The 13,815-nt window shown below is 42.6% G+C and overlaps 1 protein-coding gene across 1 annotated transcript in view; it reads right to left on the bottom strand.

The window, feature by feature from the left end:
• The window catches only part of LOC131591725 (protein O-mannosyl-transferase TMTC1-like), a 134,561-nt gene that overhangs the window by 120,086 nt on the left and 660 nt on the right, over positions 1-13,815 (bottom strand). The window contains exons 2-3 of the mRNA XM_058862711.1: positions 2,181-2,358; positions 502-575 (exon numbers count right to left, since the gene is read on the bottom strand). Of these exons, the coding sequence (XP_058718694.1) occupies positions 502-575; positions 2,181-2,358 (252 nt within the window). The remainder of the gene's footprint in view (positions 1-501; positions 576-2,180; positions 2,359-13,815) is intronic.

Genomic DNA, 13,815 nt, shown 5'->3' with positions numbered 1-13,815 from the left:
AGGTGCAGAAACCCCATCCAAGTAAGCTATTTCTGTATCTATACTTGTTCAGTTACAGTTTTAGAACACAGAGCAGCAAGCAGTGCCAAGTTTTCATCTGAAAAGGATGACTAATGGTCTAGACACACTCCTTAACTCTCTCAGACCAGGTGTTCCAGAGTGCCACAGTCACAGCACACATTTGAAAGGCAGGCATGTGTCTGCTCTTCACTCTACATACAGACTACCTGCCTTGCATTGAAAACATTTCTTTATCGTTTTTACAAGCCCTCCTCTGGTGTATGGCCAGCTGTAATGTCAGTGGAAGAGGGATAGGCCACGCTGACTTCTGGTTTTGTGGGTTTTTGTTCTAATAAGCATCACCAAGGCCACAAGCAGGGGCCAGGATACTTCCATAGAGCGCTGAGCTGTGGGAAGTACCTCTGCCAAAAACCACCAAACACTGACAGCTGCCTTTGGGCCCCTCCTCAGACTTAAGAACCTCATGACGTTACCACGTACCTATTATAGGAGAGAAAAGCCAACAGAAAGAGTAGACAGGCCAGGACATCTGCTCTGCCTACTATACCTGTTACCTGAAAGGGAAGGAGACACACAGGTGTAAAAACACATCTAAAAATGTAAAAACACTCGGTGACTGCCTCAACAACCCATGCTCACTGCTACTATTTTAAGCTTTTGATCTTTCAGTGTTATCCCTCCCTCCGCATACCAAAATGTTACTTGGATAGTGTACAGTTTTGTCTGCTGCACTTCTAGCTTGGCAAAACAAATGAGTAAGCCAACAGTAAAGTCATTCTTTGCTTAATAAAATATTAATAAAGTTATATAGAAAATGCCAATTTTAAGGATCTGTTTTAATTTTGTATAATAGGGCTTAGATGAGAAATGTATCCAATTCCCAGTACTGAAATTTGTTAAAGAAAATTACTTACTATATAAGTAATATTTGAATGAACTTTATCACCAAAAAGGGATAGTGTTATAGTATTTATTCCTCCTGAACAATCTGAGTTTGCAAGAGTTTTTTCTACAGATTAATGAATAAAATCTTTTTTTAAAAAAGGGAATACTGAAGAAGAATAGATAAACACTCTTTTTTACAGTTATTTCAATATCCTATTTCATAAGGATCTAAAAATCACCCATAAAGCAAAAAAAAAGGCCCTTTGAAATTTCACCCCTATTAAGATTACATAATTAAGTTATATTCAGAGCTCTGGCATTTATTTTAACCTTTTAAAGTTCTAACCCAGACAAAAATAAATTCCAAGATTGCCTCTTCTAAAACCTCCCTTAAAATATAAAGCTGCATTATCAAAAGGATCCTAGCTGATTAGTTCACACAACACAGCACAGGGAGTAACTCCAAAGCTTGTGGCTTTTTGTTATTAAGGTAATCTCTCCTCAAAAGCTCTCAGCCACAGGAGCTGTTTCCCTCCCTCATGTACAAAGGCTTGGAATGAGAGCAGTGTGATGTCAATGGTACCTCAGCTAATGAGAGCATTTCTTTTATGCAGTGTGGACTTTACCTTTCCTTCTCAAAGACAGCAAGACTCCTTTTAGCTACAGAAGTGTCTCCTTGTGCTAACAGACTGCAGTTTTGGAATGATTATGTCTTTAAATGTTTCCTTATAACGACTGAAAGAACATCCAATATGAGCTGTTGTTCTGTAAATTTCTGCTGGTATTCATGAACGACTTTTTTTCTGAAGATGATTCTCCTAGCTTTTAATTGAAATAAATACAAATTAATCTGTGGGTCATCACCTCTGTCTGAGAGAGCTCCTCCAGAATACACACTAATGCTACCTTCACTTTTCCCCCTAAAATTGATGGCTATAGGAGACGACTGAAGGCATGCAACAAAATCCCAGCAGGAGAGCACAGCCTCACTGAGGTCTTTGAGAAAACTCATGGCTGTCCATTTATTCCCAGCATGGCTGATTAGGACCATCATTTAGAATTCAGTTCCAGAGCACAAAGACTGCAAGTATGAATACACTTTTTTCTTAATGACTCCTACAAATTATTTTAAATAGACTACATTCTCACCTTTGCTCCCCCACAGCAAAAAATCACAAGTATCACATTATGTATGACTCAGAGGTTTCCTTCAAAAAAAAAAATTAAAATTGTGAAGAATGAATTTATTTTTAGCTTTGGTGGCACATACTTACAGCCTCGGTGTGAATGGGATGCACAGCAAAGAAGAGCGCCGTGACAAAAGCAAGTCGACAGTCCTTGAACACAGCTTTGTCACAAGTATACATCAGCACAAGGGTCACCAGACAGTGTAAAATTACATTCACTGCGTGGAAATAGAAGGGGTTCATGCCAGCCAGCAATATGTTTAACCTGTAAGGAAACAAAACAAAAGCATTGCTGGATTTGAGAGATCTAATAGCAAGACATCTTTAAAATACTCTAAATTATGCCTTTTTCCCCATTTGCAGTCATCTAATGGTAGTGCTATTAAACTAATTACTGAAAATCGCTCTAAACTTCTGGTTTATCTGATTAAAGAGAAAACCATTTCCTCAATTTTTTTATTGTGTGGTTGTGTTTGGCAACCTTCTTGACAGAGATGGGAGAGTCCTGTGCCCTCCCAGAAGAGCTCACTGCAGTGAGACCATGCCTGTGCTTCCTTAGCAGCAAATCACCCTGGCCAGCAGCGTGGCACTTGTCCTATTTCCCTCTTGGCACCTTCTGTGGTTCTGTTGGCCACGTGGAGGCTGTGCAATATGGGTAGCTATTTTCTGCTCTAGAATAGATGCTTTTGCCCAAGAACAGCCAAGACAAGGACTTGGTAAGGCACTGGAGCATCTGCTTGGCCTAACAGGGGCATTTATTCCCATTTAGCTTTCAAAATGGTGTCACACACTGAAGGTTAAGCCTTTATTTAAATGCTTTACTGGCATAAAGAAGTTTGTCTAATAGTTTGCATCATTTTTATAAGGACATTGATGGCAAAAGTAAGATAGCTAACATCACCCTAGACTCAGTGAGACAATTAGGGTTCATTATTTGTGTTGATCATAAAAAAAATAAAACGTAACAAGCTGTTATGACATTTGTTTGACAGCATGTATTAACATATTCTTCTGGTCACTGTTTCTTACAGCCAGCTTGCTGAACAGCTGCTGACAAGCTTTGCCTTACATGCAGTTGAAGATAATTCTCTTAAGTATTAACAACATCTGTACATTTGGACAAATATATGTATCTACACAAATATGCACACATACACATGCTGCCTATCTAGGGAAGGCTCCATATATGAACAAGGAATCTGGAAAAACGTCCTTTAACTAATGTTGAAGGGAATTTTTTTTAAACAAACAACAAGAGAACCAGTGAAAATAAGACTCAATCTAAATATTTCACATGCAGTTGTAAATATGCTATAGGGTCAATAATCCTTCCTGTTGCTAAAGACTCCGGGTCTCCCTGACAAGCATGATGTGACAGCAAGGCCACTGAGCTGTTGCTACTCTAAAAAAACACCTCAGGTTTTTTGTGAGACAGAGGAGGTGTGAAGAGGTCTGTGAGAGCCAGACAACTTTTTTTTTTTTTTTTTTTTTTTTTTATAAATAACTCTCTACATTTCTTATTCATACCCGAGGAAGTGTTAGCTGTTCTGGGCTCAATCTTCCAGGCCAATCCAATTTTATCAGACCAAGAGTCTTACTTGTGCATTCCTGCTGTGGTCCCACTCAAGTGTTTGTGGAGGCAACAGATGAAACCCAGAGAGTTTGTGAAAAAGTGAGATTTTGGCATGACTTGACCTTTCTCTTTGAAGTATGGGTTGATGCAGTTACATTTTGACAAGACATCAGTCTCTGTGATTCAAGAATACATGAAGAGTTGGAGCTTTTTCTTTTTTTATCCTATTTCTCCTGCAAGCCACTTCAGGGCAGCAACATCCATCACTCTCCCTTATTTCTTCCAGCACTGAATGACAAACCATAAGAAATGGCAGCAACAGACATCCAGCCAGAGCTTCAGCTGCAAATACTCTGCAGCAGTGGGAACCCCCAGGCCAGGATCTTGTTTTCAGCATGCTGAGGGGAGCAAGGGGCAGCACAGGGCCACCCTGCCCCTAAAGGAGCCACAGCTCACTCCAAGACACCTGCAGATGTGCACAATCACAAGGACCCACTGCAGGAGACATTCCTTATACAAATGAATAATTTCTGGCTGTAAATCAGCTGGAGCATAGTCCACTGCTCCCCTTCAATGACAAAGTGTGGCCTGGGAACCTGATTTCTGGAGAAAGCAGATGCAGGCAGGTGAGGACAAGTGCTCAGGATATCAGGTGATACGAACTCATGCACCAAAACGGGAGAGATTCTCATTTAGCTGGCCAAGTTGTGAGAACCAGTCACTAAACCCATGACATCTGACAATATTCTTGAAAAATCTATCATTAGTCTCCATGGATCGTGTCTGTCACTTCTCATCCTCCAAAACAGGTCTGCTGGCAGGAGAGGCAGAACTTTATAGGCAAGGGATCTTCCTACCCCCATCAGGTCCCTTATCCCAAAGGTGGGGTGTGCTCTTCACACCCCTTCTTAGGGTGAATATTGAGTCAATGAGGCCTGTAAGCTGTGAGTTACCTGATGTAAATTATTGAGAACAGCTCTGTTAAAGCATCAGCCTCGCAGCTTGGCTGTTCCCCCGTGTGTTCTTTAAATAAATAAAAAACAGCAGAGCAAAACACAAACACGATACCATGCTATTCAGGTAACTCTTCCACTAAACAGCCAAATCAGACTGCAAGTATGTTTTAAATACCATCTTTGATGGTCCAGGAACACTAAACATGAGTGTGTGCAGGTGCTATATTCACACCACTGCTTTTTGCTGCTAAAGCTCTTTGTCATAAGAAATTAGGCCACATGGCAATGAAGGAAACATTCTTTAGTCCTGAAACAATCCCAGCAGAATGCTGTTAAAACGTTAGCAGTGGTTAAATTTATTGTATGTCAAACGGCTGAGCAAATCTGGGTCTTCAAACAGCTCTAATCCAAGTCACAAGAACTTTGCAAAGCTCCCCAGCTCACACAGCCATGGGGGAAAAAAAGGCAGCCTACTTTGGAATGCCAAATTTGCTCCACCGCAGGGGAACTGTGGAGGAAGTTCTGGGCAAGAGAGCCAAGAAGGAGATGGGTAAATAAAAAATTACTTCTCCCCTCTTAATCTTTAATACCCTACCAGCGAGAGTCAGTCTTGTTTACTGGCAGCAGCATGCAGCAATTATACGCAGTAGACGGTTCAGCAAACAAAGGAAGTAAAACAGAGATATGAATCTCAAAATTAAGGAAGAAGTGGTCTTTCTCCAACATAATGTTCATAAACAGAAGTTCTGGCAAGCAAAAACTGCACTACACTGGAGGGAGGTGAGGGTGCTGTTGTCCTTGCATTACCATACTTATACTGCCCCACAAATGGGGAAAATTGTATCATGTGGTCATTTCTGCATGAAGATCATAACCTCTGTCTGAGCTAAAGCACAACTTGTAAAGATATATCTTATGGCTTTGGTAGAGCACATAGTGAGGAGAGGAGATGTTTTGGGCTGGCCAGGCTGTAAGAACAGGCTGCTCCTCAAAACAAAGACATGTTTGCAAACAGCATCCTAAAGATTTGGGGCTGAACACAGCAAGTGATAACATTCCTAGGAATAGAGACCCTTGAAAGAGGAGATACAACCATCTCAGACGTGGAGGTCTTTCCTCAGAGGAGCCACCCTCTAAACACTTGGAGAAGAGTTTTTTATTGCTTTAACATCTCTGCTAGAAGAGTCCCTGGAAGCAAAGATTCTGCTAAACCCCAAAATGTGAAATGGCAAAAGGCAGTTCAAATGCAAAGGTCCTTAGAAGACCCAGGGAAAGGAGGAGAAGAGCACATACACCAAAGTGAAGTCTCTCAATACTGTCGGTGACACTGACAGGTATCTTCTAATAGAACTGATCAGCATCATCCAGCCACCACCAAAATAAAAAACTGATTACAGAAATCTCAGCATTGATCACATGTCCCACCAGGGCAGAGAGGCTGCACTGAAACACCTACTCAAGCCAAGACTCAACAGTGTTTTTGTGCCCAAGTGTTGCAGAATGTGTGGCTCAGCATGCCACACCCAAGGCAGAGCACTGCCCAAACTACACCTCCATGCAGGAGGTACACCAAAATAAGAAAACCCTTGGTTTTGTTAAGGCTGATGGATGTTTGCCAGGAACAGTGGAATAGTATAGCTTGCTTTGCCACCTGCAGCAGCTTTTCTACCATTCCTCCACCATCCACTCTCGGAAAAGGAATTACACAGCTTCACTCTCAGAAAGAGAGACTTCCACAGGCAGCAGCTGTTGCAGGTTCACTGAGTAGAGCCTGTACAACAGCTCTCCAGAAGCAAGCAAATCATTCTATCTCTTAAAAGCAACCTCTATCAGTACCGTCAGGTGTCTTCCAGAGAAGTCATCAGGGACATATCAATTCTGAGTGAGCAATTCTCCACAGAGAGGGCCTGGAAATGGAGTGGGACTCAGTGGGGACTTCATCCTCACAGACTCAGAATCAGAGGGGTCTATGCTGCAAGAGCACAGGCTCACAGACAAATTCCATACATAACCAGTTACAGTACATAATCACCAGCATTCCCCCGCCATCCCAGCGCTAATATAGTGCTTTTCACCCACTTGTACACATGAAGATTCATTCAACCTTTTTTAAGACCTCTTATGATTTAATAATATTGTAAAACATAATTGAAGAGTTTCTCTTTTTATAGACTTTGTTATTATCCCTGGGCAGCTCTTGTTTAGTTTAATCTATTTTATTATTTTCAAAAGACTAACAATGAAACACAACATGTTATGAAATAGAAATGCACAGGATAATAATGGTAATTTGTTATAGCAAGTAACACTTAATGGAAAGTCTCAGAGCATCCCATACCTCATAAAACCCCCACAGTTTTTATAAGAAAGGCTCATATGCAGATTTATATAAATTAATTCAATATATAAGGATGGATTAGGTTTCCTGTGGTATCTTTTCCTGTTCAAATTGTGTGTTAAATATGGCAAACTTTATGCAAAGTAATACCCGCTTTCATAGTGGAATCTCCTTATAAACTCCACAGATGCATGTACTTCGTGCCAGGGAAATGAGCATTTGCACTCCAAAAGAGGTGCAGCTGCATCACTAGCAATAATGGTTAAGGCTGTATGTGGAAACAGCTCAAAGATTAATGAAAAACCTATAGCAGTAAATAGAAAATAAGCCCCTTTGCAGTGGTGTTCATGCAATGGCCAGTTTCCACCACAAAGTGCAACAGCACTTCGTGCTGATTTGTGCTGATAATCTTTCCACAGTACAGTATAATGCCTAAGAATTAAATGGACAATAAGGCTTAAATGGTTTGGTCCTTGATTTGCTATGATGGCTATGGGTGAGAAGACAGAGGCTGTATCAATTCCCAGGCTACAGCAACTGCCTCGGAGCACAGAAGTCATCACTTACAAGAGCACTAGTGAAGTGCAGGCATTCAGAGCAGGTTATTGCTTTCCAGCAGGGGGAGGGAAAGGAAACAAAAATCATAATTAGACTGAGAAGAAACAGCACCTTCAAAGTGGCAAATGTGCCAGGGCAGAATTTTCTAGTGAAACCACAGAGAGTGTGGTTTGATGATCATTCCTGTGTTACAAATAGCAAGAGCACCAATCACACAGCTCTAAGTTTGCCTCCACGAGCAGCCTTGGAAAACTTGAGAAGAAAACAATCCAGATGATGGCAAGCAACAAAGTGACAAACTAGGGGTCATTTTATCTAGATAGTGAACAAAACGCAGTTTGTCTTAAAAATTATTCTTAAGTAGCATCTCAGCAAGAGCTGAGGAAATGAACACTCATGAAACTCTTCAGCAGCCATCCATCAGAGCATGGAGAGAGAAAGGGATGAGACATGATCAAAAACCAAGCTAGGACAATCACTAATCAAGAAGATAAAGCAATAGTAACCGAAACCTAGTATAAAGTTATTAGTCCTAAAGACAGTATTTCAAACTGGGTGTAGTAGTTCCTCACCAAATTTGAAGTAAGTTTGAAATACGCTGAAGACCATGAAGGAAATGCCACTCTAACTTACAAAGAAGCAAAGAAAAAAGGGAAAAAAAAGGTATAGCAAAGTGAAAAGAGAACAGCCTTTTTTTCTTTTCCCTTTCTTTCTTCTTTATTGTGAAACAATAAAGAGAAAGCTCAGGAAAGCAGTCAGAACCAGAGCAAGGGAATGCAGAGAAATGCCTTTAGCTAACCAGCAGCAGCCAGGGTACTTTATTTTCATGGACTCTAAAGAGTATTGACAAGGATGCTCCTGTGGGTAAGGAGGCTGATCAAAAGCTGAGACTTTTAGGTAAAAGATGGCCAAAGAAAATTAATGGTGACATTGGTGCAAGAGGAACAGAATACCCAATGAGAGAAAATCCCCAAGAACTGGAAGGTGTTAAATAGAGACAAGACACCACTGAAGCACACAGCAAAGATAAGAGTGACTGCATTCACCTCAGCCAAGTCAGCCAGGAGAATTAGAGAACTCTCTCCCTCATAAAAGGCTTTAAATTCAAGAGACAGGCAAATTTTATTCAGGGCTGGGAAAATGAGAAGGCAGACTCCTACATGCTTTGTACACACCTCTCCTACTGGGCAAATCCTCATCTCTGGGCTTGGCTGCAAGCAGCATGACAGCACACACCCCCAGCCAGGTCTGCATCCCCCATCCCTGGGCTGGGAGCTTCCCCTCACCCTCCACAGGAGTCCTGTCCTCCTTCCAGGGAGTGCAAGCAACCCCAGAGGAACATAAACTTACGGCCATAAACATCAGACACCTGCTACAAAAATTCTATCTGTGAGGGAGACTTCTCGTGTACCTGGAGCCAGGGGAAAAAACCTAAGCTTTGAGGCACCAAGCTTTGGAAGACACCTAAAATGGCAGCAAAGCATTCTGCTCTGGGTCAAAAGAAAAGCTTATGTGCTTAGAGACGTGTGTGTATTCCAGCTATAACACAACCAGTCTCACCAAAGCATCTGCTTTTCTTCACAATGTCCACCTCATCCAGTGTGGCTACACCAGTACTACATCAATTTCATGGCAGGTATCACAGTAGCAGTGTGGAGACTGACTGCCACAGCATGAGTAGAAATAGTAGACTAAGCTGTACAGGAGAAATACTGACAATCTTAAACATTGTGATGTACAGAGGGAAGAAAATGCTTGTGCACTGTGTATTTAACCTGACACATTATAGCTCCACTATATTACCCTGCGATGTCAAGCTGTAATATAGCATTAAATCAATAACAAAGAAAATGCAAGGTCTTTTTTCCTTCCCCAGGTTGTTCTGGTTTTCTTAAGCTCCCTGTCCTTGAAACTTATGCCACTGATACAGCTGAAAAAACAGAAGGATCAGCTGTAAACAACTAGATAGATGAGAAGGCTGACAGTGAGTTATAGAATCAGTTCTCTCTTTGGCTATGTATTTACATCTCACCCAAGCTCACATTCACTTAAGGCTTTGATCCAAAGCCACTGGAGCCTCACATGAGGCTCTCGATGCCAACCCAGAATACTGAGCCGCTGCTGAAGGGCAGTATTTACTTCCCAGGCAGGTACATACCCAAGCCATCACTGGCTAGCAGCCTTGGTGGACAGACCTTCCAGGTCTGTCCATTCTGCAGTCAGCACCTGAGCACAGCCCAGACTTTTTAATTTATCTTTTTCCCCATTTTTTTTCCCCAGCTAGAGGACTAGTAGGATGGCTCCCTGCACAAACTGTGTGTAGTCTTTTCTGGTGGGAGAGCTGCATTCCCTTTGGCAGCTTAATCCCCCTCCAGCCCCTCTCCTCCTAGGCCACCAGCAGTAGCTGGAGTGGACACTCTTACACCCTTCCCACAGAGCCAAGCACATTCCCAGTGATCAGTCACTCCCACCTCCTTTGAGGAAGACCAGGTATCTGCTGTGCTTCCCTGCCATGCCATCCTCCCTCTCTGTCACACTGCCACACGTCCTCCTAGACTTGTCACCACCTCTTTCTTCTGTCCCTGATGAGCTGTTCCTTGAGGCATCCTTCAGCAGCATCTGCCTTGGCACCACCAACGAGGCTGAGCACACAGGGCCTTCACTTCTTAGCCACCTGCAAACCAGGAGGCTCACATCTGATTAAATGTCTTTAAACCTTGGCATACAGGGGATTTGAAAGGCTTCATTCTCACCATGTTCTAGCACTGCATACCTTCACTGTGCTGCTGGCTACACCAAATCTTCATCACCTGTTTGTTTCTGGGTTGGAGAACGTATATAAATGGGGATTTGGCAGACAGAAAGAGAAAGAGGGAGGGAGACAGCATTGAGGATTGCACCTTCTGCTTCAGCAGCTGAGAAACATTTCTGCAAAACCACTGGAAACAAGGAGTAACTGAAGTGCTACTGAGGGAATAAATGATTCAGTGAACTTCTGTTAGTGGAGGCAAGGTGTAAGACAGAAAGCACACAGTTTAAATATAAAATCCTGAGTGAATTACAGAACTGGCAGTTCTCCTTTTTTTCCCCACCTTTCATCTTAGCACTTTATAAGGAAGACACCAAAAACCAGTCTCTTCTGGGTCCAAAAAGTTGTCTTCTTTAGAAAGAAGTATGTTGAATCACTTCTTAGAGAAGAAAACACATGCAGGTAAATAGCTTTAAGTTACAGCAGCTGGAGAACAGAGCATGAAGTAAGTTTTTATGAAGGACTAAGCAAAACCACTGCCTATCATCTCAACTCCTGCACAGATGAGGACTTGTGCTAGACCTAACAGTTACCCATGTGTAATAGGAACGCTTCTGGACCAACTCATTCAACATTCCTTTATTTTATAGAAGTCAAGAGAAAAGGTAAGAGAAGTTCAAAGACACAAAGCAAACATTACTTAATTCAACAGTCCATATGGAGGCTTTTTTCCCCCCCTTCTGATGTTAACCCACACAAAACAGTGCAGCAATTCTGTGAAAATTTTAAGTTTTGCTAATGGTTCCAGTGGGCCACTCTTTTTTCCCTCTGATCATTCATACTGTCAGATCCAGTGTGAATAATGTCAAATACTTGAGCTCTTCTCACTGTTTGGCTCCAGAGCATTAGTCTACTGGAATGAGGACTGTCACTTATGATTTCCAATTCATCAGGGATGCTGAACTACTGTTACACAATTTCAGCAATGTCTGCTTCAGATTTTTCTGACAGATGGGTGATAAATTTTTTTAATTGAGATCATTTCAGGAATACGTAGCTTATATGTAGGATATGTTCAGCCTAATGAAAAGTCCACAGGGCATTTTGAGTCCTGCCTCTTACTTTCACAGCCACAAAAGGCTGAAAAGAGACTGCAGAAATAAGAATCTGTAGATATAAATTTCAGCCCACCCTTCACCTCTGTTCTGTATAGGCAGTTTGGAGATCTCCCAGATTCTTTTATGTTAATACAGCAAGATGCAAAACAAGCCTTTAAAGATGAAAGATTCATGCAAAAGATGTAGAGCCACTAGGCTGATATTGAAATGCCCTGGATTTGACCAAATCAGGACAACATTAAGCTAAATTAAATAAAACAAGCAAATCTACAAACAATAAAGATGCCAGAATACTTTGGTCCTCTCTTCCTTCCTTTCTGCATACATCGCACAGTTTTCTCGAGTATCCTAAGTGGGTGGAGTAAATTCTAACAAAAGTATTAGTAACATTCATTTCCATTCTGCTACCTATCAGTTTTCTGCTGAGAGTTTTTTACAGGAATCGGGGTAAATCCTTTTTTCCTTCTGCAGGAAGACAGAGAGCAACCAGCAACCTCCTGCTGGGCAAGGCAGGGGTGGATGGCTCACGCAGGCAGAGCATGGCTCAGCCACAGGTTCAGTGTCACTTGGCAAAACCTTCCCAAGGCTTCTTTGGAAGCACTGGGTTTGGAGGATTCACTCCACCCAGCTCTTAACATCTTCCTCTGACACCCTAGTGGTAGAAATTAAATGGGAAAAATGTGGAAACTGGAAGGCTGGAAGGATAATTGGGACACAGTGAATATAATTTCCCTCTGCAGCCAAGGAAGATAAACGATTCCTTCCCTATTCCAAATGTGATGCCAAGTGGTGAACAAATGACTCTGCCTTTGACCCAATGTCTTGGTTGTATGGTTATTATAAGCACAGAGGATGAAATCTTGTTCACAAAAATTAGTGTCACTTCCCCTACAGAAAGGACTAGGCAGAGACAGCATTTCATCCTTTTTTGACACACACCCCTTTAAATAGCAAAGGCAAAACCAGTTCAAATACATACAAATGGGAACTAGAGCATTTAGTTTCCATTTGTAATTAAAGTTTAAGTTTCTTTTGCTCATTAGCATTACAATCTCAATCCTGCAAACTGATCTAGGATGCCAAGTCCAGCACTCCAGTGCAAATATTGCATGTAACAAGGTCAGTGGTGACACACAGAGGTTCACTCCTCTCCCCAGTTACCCCCAGATGTATTAATTACAGGGATCCCCAAACTAGAAGTTTGGTTGGACACACAATGGAGAAGGCACTCTGTGTGCACAAAGCCAGTTCTGCCTGCAACTATCTATTCCCACCTCGCTCTTTACAGAAATGTGCTGAGATGCCCTTCAAGGAGAAGGTACAAAATCTGTTCTAAAAAATCCAGTTTACAAAGGGTCTGTGCTGTTCAGCTCTCCTTTATGAGGAGCATGCCAGCCTGTGCCCAGACAGCCAGCACTGATGGCTCTTGGCTCCAAGTCCACCTTTACAACCAAAGAGCAGCAAGTGTTCTGTGAGAGTGCCAAAGGGATGTTCCATTTCCCAAAACCGCTCTTGCTTCACAGAAAGATTCAATTTCCACGTATTCATGAAATTCTATTTATATATCCGGTGTGCTAATGAGTTACTCAATCAGCAGAGTGAAGCAGGAGCCTGTAACACATCCCCCTGGCAGACTTGCCAATATCCATACCCTTTATTCCCAGTGCCTGCCGTAGTCTGTGAGAGCATCTACCGATCACCGAGCACTAGACAACACTCAGCCACACCACCAGCTCTTCAGCACAGCTCTCTGCAAACACATGTATCATTTCTAAATGCTAAAATCTGCTAAATACTCATCATCGTTAATGTTCCATCAGAATAAATGAAACAGAGAACAAGCTAATGGAAAGAACGACAAACTGTATGGATTGTAACTGAGCTGATTTGCCGCAAATTCTTCTCCTGGGGCAGAAAGCCCAGCAAAGGTTCTTTCTAGGATTAGCAATGGTAGGTGTCACTTTTGCTGCTCAGCCTCCCTTTATTCCTGCAAAACCGAAACTCCTCCTCAACAACTCTGCCCGGTACACAAGGAAGGAACATCTGAAGCGGGGAGGCTGCAACTCCGCGACTGACACGGGAGGCTGGCAGCTGCCAAGAGGGATGCACGGAACTGCACGGTACCCGCGGGGCTGACCCCTCCACTTAGCGCTAAGAACAAAGGCAGAGATGACTACGGCTCTGTTTCAAATCACACCGCGGGAAGTTTCTGGCACCATCACTCAATTGCGGAGAAAAAGTACTCGAGATAGAGCACGGGAGGAACTCGGGGGAATTCATGTGAGCACCTTCCCCAGTCGAAAGCGCTTTCCGAAAAGCTCCGTTTTCCCCTCTTATCCCTCCCGCAGCCCGGGGAGAAGGCGCCACCTGCTCCCAAACTGCCGGGAAAGAGAGGCACTTTGCCGGGAGAGCGGCGGACTCCTCCCGAGC

The sequence above is a fragment of the Poecile atricapillus genome, chromosome W (genome assembly GCF_030490865.1).
Source record: "Poecile atricapillus isolate bPoeAtr1 chromosome W, bPoeAtr1.hap1, whole genome shotgun sequence".
Taxonomy (NCBI): Eukaryota; Metazoa; Chordata; class Aves; order Passeriformes; family Paridae; genus Poecile; species Poecile atricapillus.
Note: the sequence above shows the minus strand (reverse complement) of the source record. Positions and strands in the feature narration are given on the sequence as shown.